The sequence below is a fragment of the Ailuropoda melanoleuca genome, chromosome 8, assembly GCF_002007445.2.
Source record: "Ailuropoda melanoleuca isolate Jingjing chromosome 8, ASM200744v2, whole genome shotgun sequence".
NCBI lineage: Eukaryota > Metazoa > Chordata > Mammalia > Carnivora > Ursidae > Ailuropoda > Ailuropoda melanoleuca.
In genome coordinates, this window is record NC_048225.1 from 45,533,173 (window position 1) to 45,553,648 (window position 20,476).

At 36.6% G+C, this 20,476-nt stretch overlaps 1 protein-coding gene across 18 annotated transcripts in view; it reads left to right on the plus strand.

The window, feature by feature from the left end:
- DLG2 (discs large MAGUK scaffold protein 2) overlaps window positions 1–20,476 on the plus strand; it is a 1,964,683-nt gene that overhangs the window by 1,261,827 nt on the left and 682,380 nt on the right. For 2 of the 18 annotated variants that reach the window (XM_034666230.1, XM_034666232.1), the window contains exon 1: window positions 13,873–13,992. The exons of the other annotated variants lie outside the window; for them this stretch is intronic. In XM_034666230.1, the coding sequence (XP_034522121.1) occupies window positions 13,888–13,992 (105 nt within the window). In that variant the 5' untranslated portion in view covers window positions 13,873–13,887. Of the gene's footprint in view, window positions 1–13,872; window positions 13,993–20,476 lie in introns of those variants that run through there. 18 annotated transcript variants of the gene reach the window in all.

A 20,476-nucleotide genomic window follows, 5' to 3' on the forward strand; every position in this document is an offset into this window, starting at 1 on the left:
CAGACTTTAGGGGGGCTTCATTTTAGGGCTGTTTGGTATCTTGAATGGAGACAAGAAGTGAATCTACGAAAATTCTATGAAGTTAAGTTCGCAAAAGAGTATTCCTTAGGCAACCACTGCTCTAACCCTGGTCCTGCCACTATCTAGCTACATAATCCTCAGCACATTCAACCATTCAGGTCTCAGCTTCCTGTCTGCAAAATGGATAAAACCATCCTAGCCTCACAGGATTTTTTAAAGAACCAAATGAGATACACAATGATGAAAATGCAGTGGAGATTAGGTTCTCGAGATGCTTATGAACTAGTAAGATGATAAACATAGGACATGTGGCTACAACTTTGTGTTACATAGAAATAGCAATAGGTATATTTAAAGAAAGATATAGCTAATGATAGTTTACTAGGCCTTTATTTTATGTTGGTCTCATGAACTGACTTATTCAATCCTCATGACGACCATATAACAGACATGCCATTATCAAACCTATTTTATAGAGAAGGAAACTGAAGCCCAGGGTGTAGAGAAACATGATCAAGGTCATATAATTAAAAGCAGTGCAACTAGGGTTCTAGCCCAGGAATACTGAGTCCAGATCTTATACCCTAACCATGCTCTCTCCTTGGGTGTAGAGATAAAACAGTATAGGCATTGCTTGCAGAGGAGAAAGTACTTCAACTCCCTGCTGTACTGCGAGTAAGGAAATTCTAACATCGCAAAGCCCAGGAATACAGCTGCTCTCCTCAGTGTCAGCTTTACTTCTGGACAGTGTGCCCTGCCCTCTCAGTCACTTTCTCATGGGCCACCCACGGACTTAGGCCATTCAAAGATATTTGTTTGGAAAAAAAAAATCAAGTAACTATGCTGTAGGGATCTTGTCTGTCCCTTTGGAAAACAGAAATGCAATAATCATACTGAAGATGCAATGATTTTTTTTTTTCTGTTTCCGATTGAGATGTTTCTGCTTGGCCATACTTAGGCAGCATGGAAATAAAAACATTTTAATTGGGCAGCCTTATAAATTCTTTCATGTTCTAGTTAGCAGTTCTGCAATGCCTACATTAAAATCAGATTATCTTCACTTGTCATGTGATCACTTCTTTCCAGGCTTTTTACTAGAGTGGACCACAGGGCTAAGAACACCATAAAAGCAAATTCACTCAAGGGAGTTATTGATTTTTTTTTTCCATCTTACATTCCTATTTCAACATGAAAAGCCCTAATCACCTCCCTTCTATATTTAATATGTTGTGCGTTTTCAAAAGCATCAGAGTGCAGCATTATTGGAAGCCACTGTGAGGCCCTGGGCATCTCAGCCCTTGAAATACAGTTAGGTGTATTCTAATGTTGTATAGACTGCAAAGACAAAATGTTTTGGGAAACTTGAAAGGGAGGGAAAGAAATCTGAGAAGGTAAAAACATGGTAATGGAAATCAAATAATATATGCTGACAAAATGACCTGGGTGTGGAAAAGCCTAAGTTCAAGTCTTGTATCTACCATTTATTGCTGGAGTGATCCACATGCCTAACATTTAGCCATTCCGTGTATCTCTTACCTTAGTTTAGAAATGGCGGTGCTAACTGTGCCTGCACACACTCCATGTGGTTTTTGTGATAGTCAAATCCATTCATTTATTCAACAGATGTTCAGTGAGCGCCTATCTCATGCTAGACACTGTGTATACAGGTGATACAACAATAAACAACAGGACTCTTTTCTGTCCATAATGGGGTCGTTCAATGAGAAGTCCACAAAAATCTAAAAGTCACAAAAAAGAGGTTTATAAGCTAGGTTCCGTGAAAAACTATGACAGGATGCCATGATAGGGTCTAGAGCAGTGGTTCTCAACTAGATAGGATTTCATCCCCCCAGGGGACATTTGGCAATGTCTGGAGATCTATTTGGGTGTTACTACTGGGGGAAGGGAGGGCTACTGGCATCTAGTGAGCAGAGGACAGAGATGCTGCTAAGCCTCCTACATTGCACAGTGGAACTGAAATTTGAAAAATAAGTGGGAGAATTCTGGAAAAGAAGTGGGAGAAGATTTTAGGCAAAGTAATATTTGCATAGGAACTGACATGAGATTGAGCTTCACCATATCCTACGTACTGGAAGCAGGCTTGTGGGGCTGCAGCATGGAGAGGGGAGAAGGGGCTTTTGATGACATTGGTGATGCGCCAGGTTAGAGCTGGTCAGGCCCAGGGGTCATGATGAAGTGGATATTGAGGGTTCCTGCAATGAATGCATATGGCTTAACCAACCAACTGGAAGGAGCTGGAATTTACTGAACAAGGAAATGAAAGAGATGCAGGTTTGAGGGGGAGGAAAGAGGATAAGAGCTCAGATTTTGAAGGCAGTAAGTCTGAGATGTCTGTGAGATACTTGGGTGGAGATGACCATCAGGCAGCAGAATATACAATTCAGGAGAGCTATCTAGGCTAAGAATATAAATGAGGGAGCCATTGATATACTAATATTTATTATTATTTTTTTATATAAGCTCTAGGCCCAACATTGGGCTTGAACTCACTACCCCGAGATCAAGTTGCATGACTGAGCCAGTCAGGAGCCCCTGATGTAGTAGTATATGAGTGACTAGAGAAAGGATAAAAAGCAAAGGGGGAAGAGACTTCCTGGTTGTGAATGTGCTTTACCAGCAAAATGTTCACTGTAAATATAAGGAATTCCTGGCATTATCACCATTAAGTGCAATACTTTTCACATTCATCCATTTGTTTAACAAACCATTGCCAACTCTCATTATATGCTAGGCTGTATGCTAGGGCCTGGGGATAAACAGATGAATAAGAATGATGCCTGCCTTCAAAAAGAGTCAAGAAAACAAGTGGAGGAGTGACATTAAACTCTTAATACTGTCCTATCAATGAGTTCATGTAGCTTTCCCTCTGTCAGGAGAGTCCAGAGGAGAAGAGGCAGGGGCTCTTGAAGGGGAAGAAGATGAGGAAGACAAATTTGATCTGCTTCATAGTTCTATCCAGATTAGCCCTGGCCTTAACCCTGCCCTGAGGGTTAATATACTGTGCTCTAGTGTTTGGTAGAACTATGTTCAAAGGAGACCTAGTGTACTGTTTGCTCCAGTCAGCTTCTTTGGGATCACTTGCTTTCTCTCCCTTAAAGTACTAGACTTGTGATTCCAGAGCCTCAGCAGAGAGTAGGGAATAGAACTCTATGACAATGACTTGCATCTCTTAAGCACCTTTGAAGTATGACTGACTGACTGATTGAATATATAGCACATTTCTCTACTGTACGAATTTTTATATACCACAGTGCATTTCAGGCCCTCTGGAACCCTACTGCATACGGGAAAACTCCATTTGCCCTTTTACTCTGTACAGTCATGTGAGTCTTGCCCCATCAAAAAAGACATGTCATTCTCTCTTAAATAAGGGAAAATGGGTCACATGTAAATTTTTGATAATAAGAACTGTGGCCAAATTCACCATATATCTTTGAAAATGCAAAAGAACATAGTAAATATACTAACATAAGTTTTCCAAAGTATTAGTAAGCTTTTTTGCTATTTTAGGGCTCATTAGTAATATCAAGCAAACACTGAAAGAGCCCATCATATCCCAGCAACTGTACCGATTGAAACTATAGTTCAGTGGGGAAGACTAGAAGAAAAAGTGAATGGGGCACCTGGGTGGCTCAGCTAGTTGAGCGTCTGACTCTTGATTTTAGTTCAGGTCATGATCTCAGAGTTGTGAGATCAAGCCCTGAATCAGGCTCCACACTGGGTATGAAGCCTGCTTAAGAGTCTCTCTCTCCCTCAGCCCCTCCGCCACTCTCTCTCTCTCTCTCTCTCAAATAAATAAACAAATAAATAAATAAAGTGAATAAACAAATATATTTTTTATTTTTTCTTGTTTTATTGAGATAATAAATATTATTGAGATAAATAAATATAAATAAATATTGAGATAACACTAATAATAGTGCTTACTGTGTGCCTGGTTCTGCTCTAAAGACTTACAAATATTAACTCATTTAATCCTAAAAGGTAAGTACTGTTATAATCTCCATTTTATAAATGAAAAACTGAAGCAGAGAAAGCAAGTAACTTGTCCAAGGTAACATAGCTAGTAAGTGGTAAAGCAAGTTACATTAGCCTCTGTGTCTATCTGTAAATTGAGAATAGTACCTTCATGGGGATGAGAAGGATGCTGCAAGGGAAAGTAATTTTTTTAAGAAGTAAAACAGTACATTTCTATTCTTACAATTTTAATATCAGTTATAATGTCACTGTTACAATGACGTAAGCTCTGAACTTTAAATGTGACAGGGAAGCCAGAAATTTTAAGATGGAGGATCCTACTCTTAAAAGAGCTCACTGTCTTACTAGAGAGATTATCAGCATCATGACATAATGCATAATTCAGAATTACATGGGCTATCTTTGCTAAATTTAAGGTCCTATCTATAAGTGCTTACTTTGAGAGGAAAATGGTATTACTGAGGGCTAAAATATATTCACAGATCACTGAATTATAGCTCTGAAAGACACAAGAGATGGTTGAATCAAAGCTTTTCATTTTATAGATGAATAATTGAAGCTTGTCAAAGCAAAATAGCCAAACCAAGATCTTACAGCTAATTAGGGCAAGAATCACTCATTTATGGAACATAAGAAATAGGAAGATCAGTAGGAGAAGGAAGGGAAGAATGAAGGGGGGGTAAACAGAAGAGGGAATGAACCATGAGAGACTGTGAACTCTGGGAAACAAACTGAGGGCTTCAGAGGGGAGGGGGGTGGGGGGATGGGCTACACCAGTGATGGGTATTGAGGAGGACACATATTGCATGGAGCACTGGATGTTGTACGCAAACAATGAATCATGGAACACTATGTCAAAAACTAATGATGTACTGTATGGTGACTAACATAACATAATAAAAAATTATTATAAAATAAAAAAAAGGAATCATAACTAAGAGTAAGTCCCCTGGATATGAAATCTTGGCCTTTTTTTTCTGGTTAAACTCATCCATATATTTTGTTTCCCTTCCTGCTAGAAAGTCATAGCTTTCTAATCCTCTCCCCACCTGTGGGAGATGGATCAAACTATAAGTTTGTAACATTAAATGGTGACAGAGATTGTCACATGGGGTAAAACCAGAAGAGTGAGACTTCCTGCTGGTTTTTCTAGGAACTTTCAAAGAAATTTTTTATAATAATATTTTTTTATTGTATTATCTTAGTCACCATACAGTACATCCCTGGTTTTTGATGTAAGGTTCGATGATTCATTAGTTGAGTATAACACCCAGTGCACCATGCAATACGTGCCCTCCTTACTACCCATCACCAGCCTATCCCATTCCCCCGCCCCCCTCCCCTCTGAAGCCCTCAGTTTATTTCTCAGGGTCCATAGTCTCTCAAGTTCATTCCCCCTTCTGATTACTCCCCCCTTTCTTTACCCCTTTCTTCTCCTACCGATCTTCCTAGTTCTTATGTTCCATAGATGAGAGAAACCATATGATAATTGTCTTTCTCCTTGAGTTATTTCACTTAGCATTATGTCCATGTTGCTGCAAATGTTGAGAAATCGTTCTTTTTGATAGCTGCGTAATATTCCATTGTATATATGGACCACATCTTCTTAATCCAGTCATCTGTTGAAGGGCATCTCGGATCCTTCCACGATTTAGCTATTGTGAACAATGCTGCTATGAACATTGGGGTGCATATGGCCCTTCTCTTCACTATGTCTGCATCTTTGGGGTAAATACCCAGTAGTGCAATTGCTGGATAGTAAGGTAGCTCAATTTTTAACTTTTTAAGGGACCTCCACACTGTTTTCCAGAGTGGCTGTACCAACTTGCATTCCCACCAACAATGTAGGAGGGATCCCCTTTCTCCACATCNAGTCTCTCATGTTTCATTCCCCCTTCTGATTACCCCCCTTTTCTTTATCCCTTTCTTCCCCTACCGATCATCCTAGTTCTTATGTTCCATAGATGAGAGAAACCATATGATAATTGTCTTTCTCTGCTTGAGTTATTTCACTTAGCATTATGTCCATGTTGCTGCAAATGTTGAGAAATCGTTCTTTTAATTCGTTCTTTCTGATAGCTGAGTAATATTCCATTGTATATATGGACCACAGCTTCTTAATCCAGTCATCTGTTGAAGGGCATCTCGGCTCCTTCCATGATTTGGCTATTGTGGACAATGCAGCTATGAACATTGGGGTGCATATGGCCCTTCTCTTCACTATGTCTGCATCTTTGGGGTAAATACCCAGTAGTGCAATTGCTGGATAGTAGGGTAGTTCAATTTTTAACTTTTTAAGGGACCTCCACACTGTTTTCCAGAGTGGCTGTACCAACTTGCATTCCCACCAACAATGTAGGAGGGATCCCCTTTCTCCACATCCTCTCCAGCAATTGTTGTTTCTTGCCTTGTCAATTTTTGCCATTCTGACTGGCGTAAGGTGGTATCTCAGTGTGGTTTTGATTTGAATTTCCCTGATGGCTAATGATTTTGAACATTTTTCATGTGTCTGTTAACCATTTGTATGTCTTCATTGGAAAAGTGTCTGTTCATATCTTCTGCCCATTTTATGATTTATTTGTTTCTTGTGTATTGAGTTTGAGAATTTCTTTGTAGATCTTGGATACCAGTCTTTTATCTGTAGTGTCATTTGCAAATATATTCTCCCATTCCATGGGCTGCCTCTTAGTTTTTTTGACTGTTTCCTTGGCTGTGCAGAAGCTCTTTATCTTGATGAAGTCCCACAAGTTCCTTTTATCTTTTGTTTCTCTTGCCTTTGGAGATGTGTCATGAAAAATGTTGCTGTGGCCGATAAATTTTTAAAAATAGCTCAATGAGATATAATTAATATCCAATGATCTGAAGATATTTAAGACATACAATTTGATAAGTTTTGACATATGAACCCATCCATTCAAGATAATGAACATATCCATCACCTGCAAAAGTTTCCTCATGCCCCCTTCTCCGTCCGTCTCCTTCCCCCTGCCTTCCTTGCCTCCTCATTCCCAGGTTCCCTTTTCTGTCCCTATTGATTAGTTTGCATTTTATAGAATTTTATTTAAATGGGATTAAACAATATGCACTCTTTTTATCTTCTTTGATTCAGCATGATTTTTTTGAAGTACATTCATGTGTTGTATGTACCAGTAGTCCATTCGTTTTCATTCTTCTGCCACAATTTGTTTATCCATTCATCTGTTGATGCTGTTCCAGTGTTCCACTATTACTAATAAAGCTGCTATAAATATTTGTGTACAAGTCTTTGAATGGACATATGCTTTCATTTCTCTTGGGTAAATACCTAGGAGTAAAGTAGTTTAATCATATGGTAGGTGTATGTTTAACTTAAAAACAAACAACAACAAAAAGCACTGTACTGTTTCCAAAGGATTTTTTCCATTCACATCCCACCAGCTATGTATGAGATTTCCAGTCTTCCATGTCTTCACCAACCGTAGGGATAGTCTGTCTTTTTTTTTTTTTTTTTTTTTTTTTTTTTTTTTTTTTTTTTTTTTAGTATTAGCCATTCTAGTAGGAGTATAGTGGTATCTCATTGTAGTTTTAGTTTTTATTTGTCTACTAAATAATGATGTCAGTCATCTTTACATGCTTATTCAATACATATATATTTTCATTGGTGAAGTGTCTGTTAAAATGCTTATTTTTAATTGGATTGTTTCTTTCCTTATTTTTGAGTTTTGAGAGTTCTTTACGTATTTTAGAAACAAATCCTTTATTGGATATATGGTCTATAAGTTTTGCCTCCATTCTGTGGCTTGTCTTTTCCTTGTCTTGCCAGTGCTTTTCAAAGAATGGAAATTCTTAAATTTGATGATGTCCAGTTTATCAGTTTGTTCTTTTATGGTTGTGCTTTTATTATTGTATCTAACCTAAAGTCACAGATTTTCTTCTTTTTTTTAGTTTAATTTAGGTTTTACATATAGGTCTATAATCTATTTGAGTTAATTTTTAAAGATAAGCTAATTTGAGTTAATTTTAAAAGTTTGCTATTTTGCAGATAGATATCCAATTGTTCCAACATCATTCGTTGAAAAGATGACCTTTTTCCCATTGAATTCTCTTTGCACTTTTGTTGAAAATCAGTTGTCTGTAGATGTGTGGGTCAATTCCTGGAGTCTCTATTCTATTCATTGGTATATTTATTTATCTTTATGCCAATGCCATATTGCTTTGATTACCTTAACTTTATAATAAGACTAGAAAACAGGTAGTAGTTTTTCTCAAATCGTATTTTTCTGTCTCAAAGTTGTTTTGTCTATTCTCTATTCTTTGAATTCTATATAATTTTTGGATCAGCTTGGCAGTTTCTCTAGAATGAACAAATAAGCAAACTTACAAATAACATTGCTGAGTTTTTCATTGGGATTACATTGCATTGAATCTATAAATCAATTTTCAGAATATGATATCTTAACAGTATTCAGTATTCTTACCCAAAAACATGGCACATCTCCCATTTATAAGTCCTTAATTTCTCTCAGGAAAGGTTTGTGTTGTTCAGTGTACATGGTTTGCATGTTATATATAGTTTGCATGTTATATATAGTTTATCCTTAAGTATTTTATATTTTTAATTTTATAAATGGTATTGGTTTTCATTTCAATTTGCATTTACTTATTGCCAATATAGAGAAATACAATTGATCTTTATATATTTATCTTGTATTCTGAAATCTTGTTGAAGTCATTCATAAATGCCAAAGTTTGTTTTAGATTCCATGAGATTTTATACATAGACAATTATGCCATTGGAAAGAAACACACTTTTATTTCTCCCTTTCCAATGTTTATTTCTTGACCTATGCACTGTCTGAACCTTGCAGATAATGCTGAATAGAAGTGGTAAGAAAAGACATCCCTATCTTGTCCTGAGAGGTTTTTGTTGTTGTTGTTGTTTTTGTTTGTTTTTTAAGTCAGGAATGGATATTGAATTTTGTATAATGTTGTTTCTTGCCCCGACTGAGATGATTATATGGTTGTTTGTTTGTGTTAAAAAAAATAGTGTCATGGATTGTATTGGATTGTTTTCAAAGTTTAAACCTACTTGGTCATGACACATGCCCTTTTATATGTTGCCAGATTCGATTCACTAAAATTTTGTTTAGAATTTTTGCATATATAAATATATATATTTGCTTTGCTGGTAATATCTTCATCTGGTTTGGAACAGGGTAATCTGTCCCCCCCAAAACAAGTTGGAGAGTATTCTTTTCTCTTCAGTTCTCTGAAAGAGTCTGTACATTATTATTTCTTCCTTAAATGCTTGGTAGAATTCATCAATGAAAGCATCTGGGCCTGGAGTTTCTTGGTGATAGGTTTTTAATTACAAATTAATTATCTTTAATAGATATATGGAATGACAATTTATGTTACTGACCTTTCTAGAGTGAACATTGGTAATATATATCTTTCAAGGAAATTATCCATTTCATCTAAGGTGTGAAATTTATTGGCATAAAGTTGTTTGTGGGATTTTCTTATTGACCCTTTCATAGCTGTAAGACCTGTAGTGATGCTACTAACTCTCTCATTCATGATTTGATAATTTATTTCTTCTCTCTCTTACCCCTCATTAGTCTTGCAAGAGCATTATCAATTTTATTGATATTATCAAAGAACTAGCTGTTAGTTTTATTGATTTTCTTTACTTTCTCTTCTGATCCTTTTTACTTCTTTTCTTTTGCTTCGTGTGTGTGTGTGTGTGTGTGTGTATAGCTTGCTATATTTTTTCTAATTGTAAAAAGTGCAAGCTGAGATAATTAATTTGAGATCTTTTTTTCTTTCAAATGTGGGCGTTCAGTGCCCTATATCTTCCCTTAATTTTGTCTTCAAGGGTATCCAACAAATTTTGATATGTTGTGGTTTTATTTTCATTCAGTTCAAAATACATACTAATTTCTTTTTTTAAATTTTTTCTTTAGCCAGTGAGTTATTTAAAAGTGTTTTACTTAGTTTCCAAATATTTTAGGACTTTCCAGAGATTGTTTTACTTTGATTTCTAATATAATTTCACTGTGGTCAGAGAATATACTTTCTTTGACCCAACTCCCTTTAAATTTATTGAAATTTGACTATGGTTTAGAATATGTTCTGTCTTTGTAGATGTTCCATGAGCACTTGGAAAATATGTATATTTTGCTGTTGTTGGGTGGAGTGTTCTCTAAAGGTACATTAGCTCAAGTTGATGGATGGTTTTATAAAGGTCTTCTATATCCTTATAGATTTCTGTCTGCTTACTCTTTAATTACTTAGGGTTTTAAAATCTCCACCTATAATTATAAATTCATTATCTTTAATAGATATATTAAAGATATACCTATAATTATAGGTGTCTCTGTTTCTTCTTGTCACTTTGGTCTCTCCAGAAAACCATCTCTAGCTCCTCAACATAGCAAGTTCACTGGGTTTCATCTGGATCCCCTGCAATGTGGCTGGCTATTCAAGTTTGTAAATGGGGCAGTCACAGGACTTTCTTTGTTTGTTTCCTATCTCTCAGAGTTCACTGTTCTTTGTTGGCTGATATCCGTATTTGAAATTCAGTGTTTCATATATTTTGTTCCGTTTTTGGTTGTTTCAGACTGGGGTGTAAATCCAAGCCCTGTTACCCCATTTTTACTGGAAGCAGAATTGTCATGAAGTTGTATTTTAACCAACCACCAACAGAAAGCATTCAAATGTGGACTTGTCTGGGCATGATAATACCACCATACAAAAGTACTTTTAGACATTCTAAGGCCTGTAATCTAATTTAGAACATGGCAATATACTTAGATATAATAGACATATGGCTTAGTTACTGTGTTTAACAGAAAAATGGTAGCCATTACATATCAGGCATTGTGCTACTAAGATGAAAATATGTACAATCTACTTTGTGGGCAGGGGCAAATGCACATTGAAGAGCAGTTGAAAAGAAACATATTGATATATATTTGAAATATATTTATCTTTTAATTCTTTGTTTCCAGCACAGCACTGAGCATATAGTAGAGCTCAATAAGTGTTTGTTAATATGAGCCAAGTTGAGCTATGTCAAATATTTGATCAGGTAAGATTCATGGTGTACTCCACTCGAAAGGTGAAAGTAATAGATCACAGAACTTACAACAGTGATTGATCATGAGTATAAAACATGTTATATGTGCTTAATAAAAACTAACTCATTAAGTAAGTAATATGACCTAAATAATCAAGCCACCTAAAGCCTCCAAAAGTATACCATTGTACCTACTTAAAAAGTGGGGAATAAATATACGGTATTTACCACCTCATGAAGTTTAAGAAGAGTTTCACTGATTTTATGCTCATCAATACTCTAAAAATTGGTTAGAGCTAATATTGGTTAGCATTATGAATAGGAAGCTACTGAGTTTGCATTTAAGAGTAGATTTGGCTCCAGTATAAATCTTACTATTAAGCTTTCTTACTGTCATGTTCCTTCCAAGCCAACCAGTAATGGACTCTAATTTCCCACTCTGCTTTTGTTCTACTTTTCCTTCCTCAAGAATGTCCCCTATCTCTGCATGTCCAAATTTTACCCTAACTTCAAGCTCTAGTGAAGTGCTAAATCTTCCATGAGGCTGCCCTAGTTTCCCCATTGGATGCATTTTTTTTTCTTTTTCATTTTTTTGTGAATAGTTTGTGCTACCTCTTTTATGGCACTAACCCTTTTTTATCTTGATTTTTTGTTATTTGTGCCACATATCATCCCTTCAATTAGACTTTAAGTTCCTTAAAGACAGATTCAACATCTGTTATATTCATTTGTCCATACTACAATCAAAAAGTATAGCACACAAGAGATGCTTAATATGTTTATTGGATCGGTGAATGAATGAATGATTCTAAGGTCATTTTTTTATGTAGAATTCCTACATGTAGACTGCAGGTTATCTACCCTTTTTCTAAAGAGTAAGGAAAGGAGGATCTTTTAGGACATGCTGCTTAAATGAAAGAATGAAGGGACCTGACATACAAGAGGGTAGAAGTACAAGGTAGGACAGAAGATCCAGCTGGGGGCTGAAATTATGGCGAATATTGGCTCAAGGGATTCAGAAAGGATTGGCTGGAATTTTGTAGGATAACTTACAAGATAACTTTTTATTTTCCTGTTGTTTGCTAAGAAATACAGAACATTTACTAGTGAAGGAATATTCTCTGGAAGTTGTAGGCTGGCTGGTCGACAGTGCATGAGGAAGAAGCATGTGGCTGGGGCAGATGGGAGAGTCTAAGGGCAGGAATGAAGGCAGAGGAGGGACTGTGGGTGTGAGCTGAACAGAAGAACATCATGAATGAGCAAAAGAGAAGGTTGGTTGAATTGATATTGAAAAACAAACTAATGGCAATAGCCTTATGGTGTGTACTCCTGAGATATTAAGGAAAAATAATCTTCCTACAAATTAGCCCAGGTAGAAAATTTGGAAGACCAATTCTGCTTCCAATTCCTTCAATAAAAATTGTAAAATAATTGAGAAAAAAAACCCTCAGCCTTTGCTATTTTCATACCACAAGGTCATTATCATGAACTAATCTGCCATCGCCAAGACATAAATGCAGAAAAACTAGGTAACCCAAATCATGCAGCTCTTCTAAAAATAATACAGCAAAAATTATTCATTTATGTCATTAAACTGTTTCCTATAACTTGTACCTTGTTTTGTACTCCTTAGATTTTCTAGGTCAATTAAAAGCACAACTTAATTTTTTATATTATGTATTGCCCTCAGTTTACCCCTTACCTCTCCTTGTTAGCTGTGTAACTAGATCTGAGTATAGATTCCTTTGAAACTTCTGAATGCTCAGCACCTTCTTTCAAGATGCATTACCTCCAATTCAACAATCCTACAGACTATAGGGGTCTAGTAGAGCCTCACTTTACTTTATGGGCTCCTGTTTTAGGTGAAGAAACATTCAGAATATGTCACTATATTCTGTTATCCAAATTTTATTTAGTGCTTTATACTAGCCTTTTTGTTGTTAAAGTGTAACCAATTTCTCTGGAATTAACTTGTTCCAATTCTGTGCAGACCACTCTCTGGTCCCAAGACTATTTAAAGGCTCAATTCTCCTGACATTAATTATGAGAATTCTACTTAGAATGACAAATAAATGTGACTTTTCTCTAACATATAAACCAATAGAAAGGTCTTCTAATGGCTTTTAAATTTTAAGATAAATAATTGACTCCTTTTTATACTAGGAAACTTCCGTCTAGTCTTTAGGGATACCTCCAGATACACAATTCTGTAGTTAATAAAGGCAGTAATACCCCATAGATGAAAATGTCATGTCTAGATCTTAACTAAAGTGAAAAGAGACTTGGACATATTAAGTAACGCTCTGAGAATGAATGTATATAATTGGATTTCTCACACAGCAGACGAGTGTAGACACCTGCATATGTACATATATGTGTGTAGGTAACCCACTCCCATCAATTTTAATACTTTCCACAAGCTACTCAAATTCTACCTTCATGGACTGCCATCCAAATCTTCTGGTAGAAATATTTTTTCACATCTCTTTCCCTCCTACTTCTTTCCCCCCACACACTTATGGTATGTGCTGTTTCGCCAGACCCGTGTGAAGACAGGGGAACATTGATGGGATTGCTTTTCACAAGTGTGGGAACGAAAATCCTTCCCAATGAAAACATCTGTCTCTGTTCAAGTCATGCCCAGTTATCCCCCAAAAGAAATGTTCTGATTAACTTTTTTTTTTAAGTCTTAAGATAGCAGTTTGTATAGCAGATCTAATTAAGAAGTTTATGTAACAGATCTGCAGGGTTTTTTCTTTCTTCTACTGGGTTCTTTGAGCTCAGTTGGAGTGTTACTAGCTTTCGCTATGCAACGGCCAAGTGCTTCCCGGGCTGAAAATTATCAGCTTTTGTGGGATACTATTGCTTCCTTAAAACAATGTGAACAAGCTATGCAACATGCATTCATTCCGGTAAGGAAAATTTCCTTTTATTCTCCTAAAGATTTTTTTTTCTTTTCCTTTTTCTTTTTCCTTTTATAGCTGTAGATAAATGGCATGTATTACATGCATTTAAAGACGTGTTATCTTCTCTGTAGCTCTTGTTTGGGATAAATATATCTCTGTCTTTCTCGGTATGAAGTATGAATTCTTAATATGGCCAGACATTGATCAATGAGAAAGAGTAAACAGTGGTGCAAGCCAACTCATCCCCCATTTAGAAAGTAGTTTCTAAATGTAACATGTACTAAAGAAAGGAAACATGATTGATGTTTCTCATATTAATATTTGATACAACTTACAGTACATATTTCTTGGCTGATTCCCCCACAACTCCTTAGAATGGCTTGAATATCTTTTGCAGTAGGTATGATACATAGATCAAGAATCCAAAAGTTAGTTCTTATTTTGTTTGCTTATCCAAGTAAAAGCCACCATAAAATCTTTCTTGAAAAGCGTGACTATTCCTTTAGTAAAGCAATGATGCACTATTTAGAAATTTGTAACTATAGCTGGTAGAAATATATGGATATATAAAATGAATTAATAAATCGGTGTCATTGTGTTATATATTGCAGAAATAATGTTTGTGCTTATATTTATTTAACCAGAGGAACTAGGCTAGCTACATCAGACAGGCTGAGATGAGGTAAATGGGACTTGGAAAAAGAGTTTTGAAATATTTAATTCTTCTGTTTTGAAGGATTAAGAGTAAAGGAATTAAGAAATAAGGAGCACTCTCAACAATTAGTCTGCTAAAATTTATTTGGAATCTCTCAAGAAAAACATTATTTCTGACATAGAAACTCAAGAGACATACCTCTATCCATAGTGGGACTAAATCTTCTATGAAGTTCAGGTTATTTTCAACTGACCCAAGTTAGGTGCGATTATATTTTTTTCTGTAACTTGAAAATCACCTAAGTGTTTCAAAGGCTGTGCTGCATCTAAAGTTCTTCTCACGGAGTACTATTTTCTAGTTGGATCTCTGTAAATTGATCTTGATTGTTAAAGACATAAAACATAATTTTTGCAAGGAATTTAAAAACTAATGGTGAAAAGCTCTCTAAATCAGATTAAGTTATAATGATTCTACATTGAACTGGAATCTGATGTGTATAGTTTGTTTCTCCTGTCTTTATTAAACTGTTCTTCCTTGGCTTCATCAAGGAGAGTATGATACTCTTTGTGAAGCTAATATCACCTAATCGTGGAGCATTCTCTAGCCAAGCAATTATTTTCTCCCTTTTAGGTTCTTTGCATGCACCTCCAATTTATCACCTAACATATTTTATTAAAGTGTTTTCTTCTCTCTTATTTTGTAATTTCTTAGAGTGAAAGAGAAAAGGAAAGTAAGTTGAAGGAAGAAACTAACACTTATGTGTTTGTTTTCTTATTTTCCTGTCTCGAACTCCCTAAATAGAGGATGCATCTATCCTCAGGGTCTAGCACAGTGCCTAGCACAACAAGGGTGCTTGGTGAGCACTTGAGAAATGAAATCAAAGAACAAATCTCCAAATCTAGCATTTCCAGTTAATACATAGCCGTTTTCGTCAACAGCTTTGTCTATACTAACCTCATAAAATTATTTCTATGATGTATTAAGCATATTGAGGAAATGACAAAGTATATTGATTTAATCAATTACCTCCTTTAAAATAAAACTGGTTCTCTTTTAAAATAAAAAACTGGAAATGAATAATGTGTGGGAAATGTAGACATATATTATGTAGCTCTCTTAGGAAACCTGACCTGAAAACTTCACAAACAGGTAAATGTTGTTTGTACATCTCCTATAAGTGTGTACTTCCAGCACATCATTACAATGCAGAGCTACCTACATGGTCTGGACCATGTCTTGCACACACAATGAGCTATAGAACACAAAGAGTTTTTCAGTCAGTGCACTTCAGGGAACTAATAATAAACCTGACATAAAATCTCAAGTCAGAATACAATCAACCCTAGAGAATCTTCCCATACAGCCTGAACTTTATCTTAGATAAAGGAAACTTAAAGCAGCTGATACCTGGAGAATGTAATTGTCTCAAACAGTCTACACAAACAGGGAAGCCAGTCCATGAAGTCTTTCAATGCTCCAGTATTTGATTTCATATAACAGATCATGCCTTGTAATGATGAGGCAGACATCAAATCTGGAATCTCAAGCAGATTCATCTACTCCACCCAAAAGCCCTGAGTATAGAACAGCAACTCAGAATTTCCCATATCTTTAGCTTAAGTGCCAGCCAATGTAAGTTGTAAATATTTATTAGATGGATGAAGGATAAAAAGCTCTCTCTTGAGTCCTGTAAATTGGTTCCATCATTGGAACCAATGTGTGTAAGCACATCTTTCTAGACATTTAGTATCTTTGGGGTCCAGGCAAATCAAAGGTTTTGCTATTTTATTATTGAAGTGAATGGATATGCTTGTAAAAACAGTCCCATAATTAGTCAGTCTTTTCACAGAGACTGACCTGTATTTCTGTTCACTATTAGTTCATTCATTCACTTCACTCATCTTTTACTGAGCTCCTGCTATATTCCAAGCATAGTCCAAACACAGGATAAGGACCTGAAGGACACTTTAACTTTTATGACACCATCACTTTAGAAGAGACACTTCATTACCCCTTGCCCACGTGGCACCCCACTGTTTCTTGCTGCAATGAACAAAGTTGATTTTCCTTATGATGGTAGTCATCATGTTTTAATTTTGTCTAATGTGAATGTCATGCATCTTGCTGAGCATTGGGAGAGATTCTGAGATGATTCAGTTAGGAGAACTCTGATGAAACCTCCACAGAATTCTGCTCATGAGGAATTTACACAGATGACTCTAACACTAGATACTAAGTGTTGAGTGCCCTAAGTATCGATGAATTACCATAAGAATTCAGGAAAAGGGCGAGTTTCACAGAAGGGTATCAGCTAGATTTTAAAGGTTAAATAGAATATTGGCACACAGTTATGATGGAAGAAGAGGACCTTCAAGTGGAGGGAAGAGAAAGGCACTTCTAATTGTGTAAATGTGGTCCATTTTTCCATCTGCTCATTCATTCAACCAATATTTATTAACTTTTTATGTATCCAATATTTATTAACTTTTTATGTGTAATATGACTGAGCATGTACCAATAAATAGGACAAGCTTAAACCTGTCCCAAGGGCATTTACATTTTAGGAGTGGGGACAAGCATTAAATAAACAATTATATGTGTATCTGCATTGCACACTTTGATGCTATCCTATGAGAGTTGTTCATAGCATTTCTCAGAGTTGCAATTCAGTATTACACATATGCATACCCAGATACACATCTATTGTCATAATAGTATAGCAACTGTAGATATTTTGCAAAGCCTCTGCAAACAAGACAAATAGAATAAAATATTCTTTCCCAAACATGTTGTAGTCCTAAACTACGTGCTAATTTCCCTAGCAATTAGTACATCCTGTCTGACACATCCTGGGCTTGGTACTTGCAGTATAAAAGTGACAGTATTTATTGAGCACCTCTTTTATGTTGTCTACTGTTCTAAGCACTCAAGACATTATTTCACCCAATTCTGTCAACAGTTCTCTGATGTGGGCACTATCCTCTCCGTTTTACAAAGTTTACAGAGGATCACATAACTTGTAAATGGAAAGACTGGACCTTGAAACTAGTTATGTGACTCCAGAACTCATTTCTTAATGGGTTCACTAGACTAAGGAGAAAACCACTAAGACTAAACCGGTTGCAACACAGTGTGGTAGGAGCAACAGTCAAGGAATGCACAAGCCACAGTAGATGCAGGAAGGTGGGAGTGATTGATCTGCCTAGATTGGAGGTGAAAGATGATGAAGGAAAATTGAAAAGAGAAGTCTTGAGATGGTTTTAAAGCAAGTGAAGGAGATAAGAAAGGGTGAAAGAGTAGGTAGAAAGGCCCCGAGGCATAGAAAAGCAGTGTGGAATGAGGACTAGTTATCAACTTTCCCCGACTCCTGATCTTCCTCTTTGAGCACCAGGCAAGAAGGTCAGTGACAGCAAGGATAAGGGTTGGGTCATTCATGTAAGGTCAGGAATCCTGCAGGTCAGTCAGAAAAGAATCACGGCATAATTCAGGCTCAGACTAAGGCACTGGAGCCTTTCAAGATAATCTCCAGTGGAAAAAAGAGATGACTTTCAGACACCTGGCTTCATTACCCTTACTACATATGGCCTGCTCTAAAGCTTAACACCTGTCTGTGCCTGGAAGTGAGGGCATATGCTTAGAGAAATAGAGATAGCTTATGTATAGATATGAAAGATATGTAGAAAGAGAAAATGAGATGAGAAACCACATGGTACCTAAGAAAGATACTGAAAGAGATGAGCCTGACAGGAACAGCAAGAGAATGGCAGAGGCGACTGTGGCCTCCTGGGTCCCTGAGAATCCCCGTTCCTTAATTCCTGTTCATCAGGTGGTTAACCTTTCATACCTCCTGCCCTTTCAACCTGATAGTTCAGATTTTGCTTAAGCTACTATAAGTGGCTTTCTGTTCTCTGCAACCAGAGAACCTTCATAAAGACAGGCCAGCTAGTGTCTAGTGGTTCAGGGACAGGAACTAGCCCTACAAGAAAGAACAGAACTAGAGCCAGAGAGAAGGCAAGCAAATCAGCTCAGTACACCGAGCTTGAAAGGTGAGGTTCCATCTTTTAAGATTTAACTCACATCACCTTCCCTAAGACTTCTGTGCCTTCTCCCTTATTATTTCAACTGTTTTAACACTCCCTGAAGAAAAATAAGACTAGAGAGTGTGCTCGTGCACTCCTTTAATCTATTCTTTCTTATTAGTCATTACAATGCCAACATGAAGGCCCCAATATTATCATCTCCGTTTTAGATCAGGGGGCCAGGTACCTTGTTTAATATCATACAGGTGTTAAGACCAGGAGAGAACCTGGGCCTTCTCAGCTTAATCCTACCTGCGTTTCTCTTTCACACCCACCATGGGACTTTGCCTTTATTTCTCTTGTGATACTGCTCAGCTTTGTATTACAAACATTTGGGGGATTTCTCTTATTTTTACATGACACAGTAAACTCCTTACAAAGCAAAACCATGTGCGTCTTCTACCTACTTTCTGTAGTTCCAAGTATAGTGCCTTAAATATGATGTTTGCTAAATAAATCTGCATGGGCTGATTAATACTTAAAATGTGAGAACTTAGGCAGCAATGGGATGATAATGAGGGAATAATCCTTCTTGTCTGGAATACCTCCTTAAAACCTGTCTCCTCAGCCCCAGTATCACTTCCAGAGATCCTGCCTCTGGTCCCTGGATGTTGACTTTGAGCCATTGTAAGCTTAGGTCAGCTCTAAATAGGATTTTGCTCAACGATGAGTTTCAGTCCTAGTTCATGGTGTTCCAAGTGTGTTTTGTCCTTTCTGGATTCTAAATATTACTTGACTCATCATCCTCAATCATGTTAGATTCATTTCTCTGTTTCATTCCTCTTAGCCTCACTTCGCACTTCTGTCTAGTAATACCCCAGTTTTTAGTCTATTTCCTCCTGAAGAATATGAACAAGGCTATTAATGGAATTCCTATTAGTAAAGGAACAAAGATGACAATCTATAGAGATATTCAACCTAAGGGCGGGAAATAACTACATCAGAAGCGACCTGAATAATTGCAGTAGCCTGGGACTGCATGAACATTTGCAGATTTCTGTTAAAATGGAATGAGATTGTCGCTTTTGTTTTTTAACAAAGAACAAGAACTTGCTATCTTTTTTGTCTTCCTCTCTTGTGCCGTTCGCATTTTCTTTGACTGCTGGTCTTGTGATTCCCGTGCATAGGCATCTCGAGTCCATGAAAAATTAATGCCAGGTGCAGGATGTCTTCTTTTTGTCCCATTGTTGCTCCTTGTACAATGTTTATGTTGCCTCATCACAATGGGTATCAGTAGTACAGATATACGTTACTGTACAACATTGTAAAGCCCATTTTCTGCCACTCCCACTTTCCCCACCCACTCCAATAATTGCAAAAATAGGACCCAAAACGGTTTGGTTACAGAATAGAAAAATAGGCAGTTGTTCAGAGCTAATAATATCAGTCCTCCTCCAAGTAGCTAAGCAAAATTAAAACCACACGTATCAAATTCTTAAAAACTTTAATGAGCAAATACTAGATATGTTGTACTTCTTTAAGCTTCATTTAGATATTTCTATTTAGCAGGGAGATGCTTAACACAATGGAGTTTCTGATTTTTATCTTGAAAACAGACTTTGTTATTGCTGCTGTTGAGATCCCCACTACACTGCTACTACGATCTTCCTTATATTGCTCTATCTCGTTACAATTTTCACAACAGCATAAATTACATTCTTTCTCTTTATAATCTAGCAACGTAGGCAAGGCAGGTTTTAATATTTCCATATTATTTATAAGAGAATTGAAGTTGAAAGAGTTGAAGTGGCTGGAA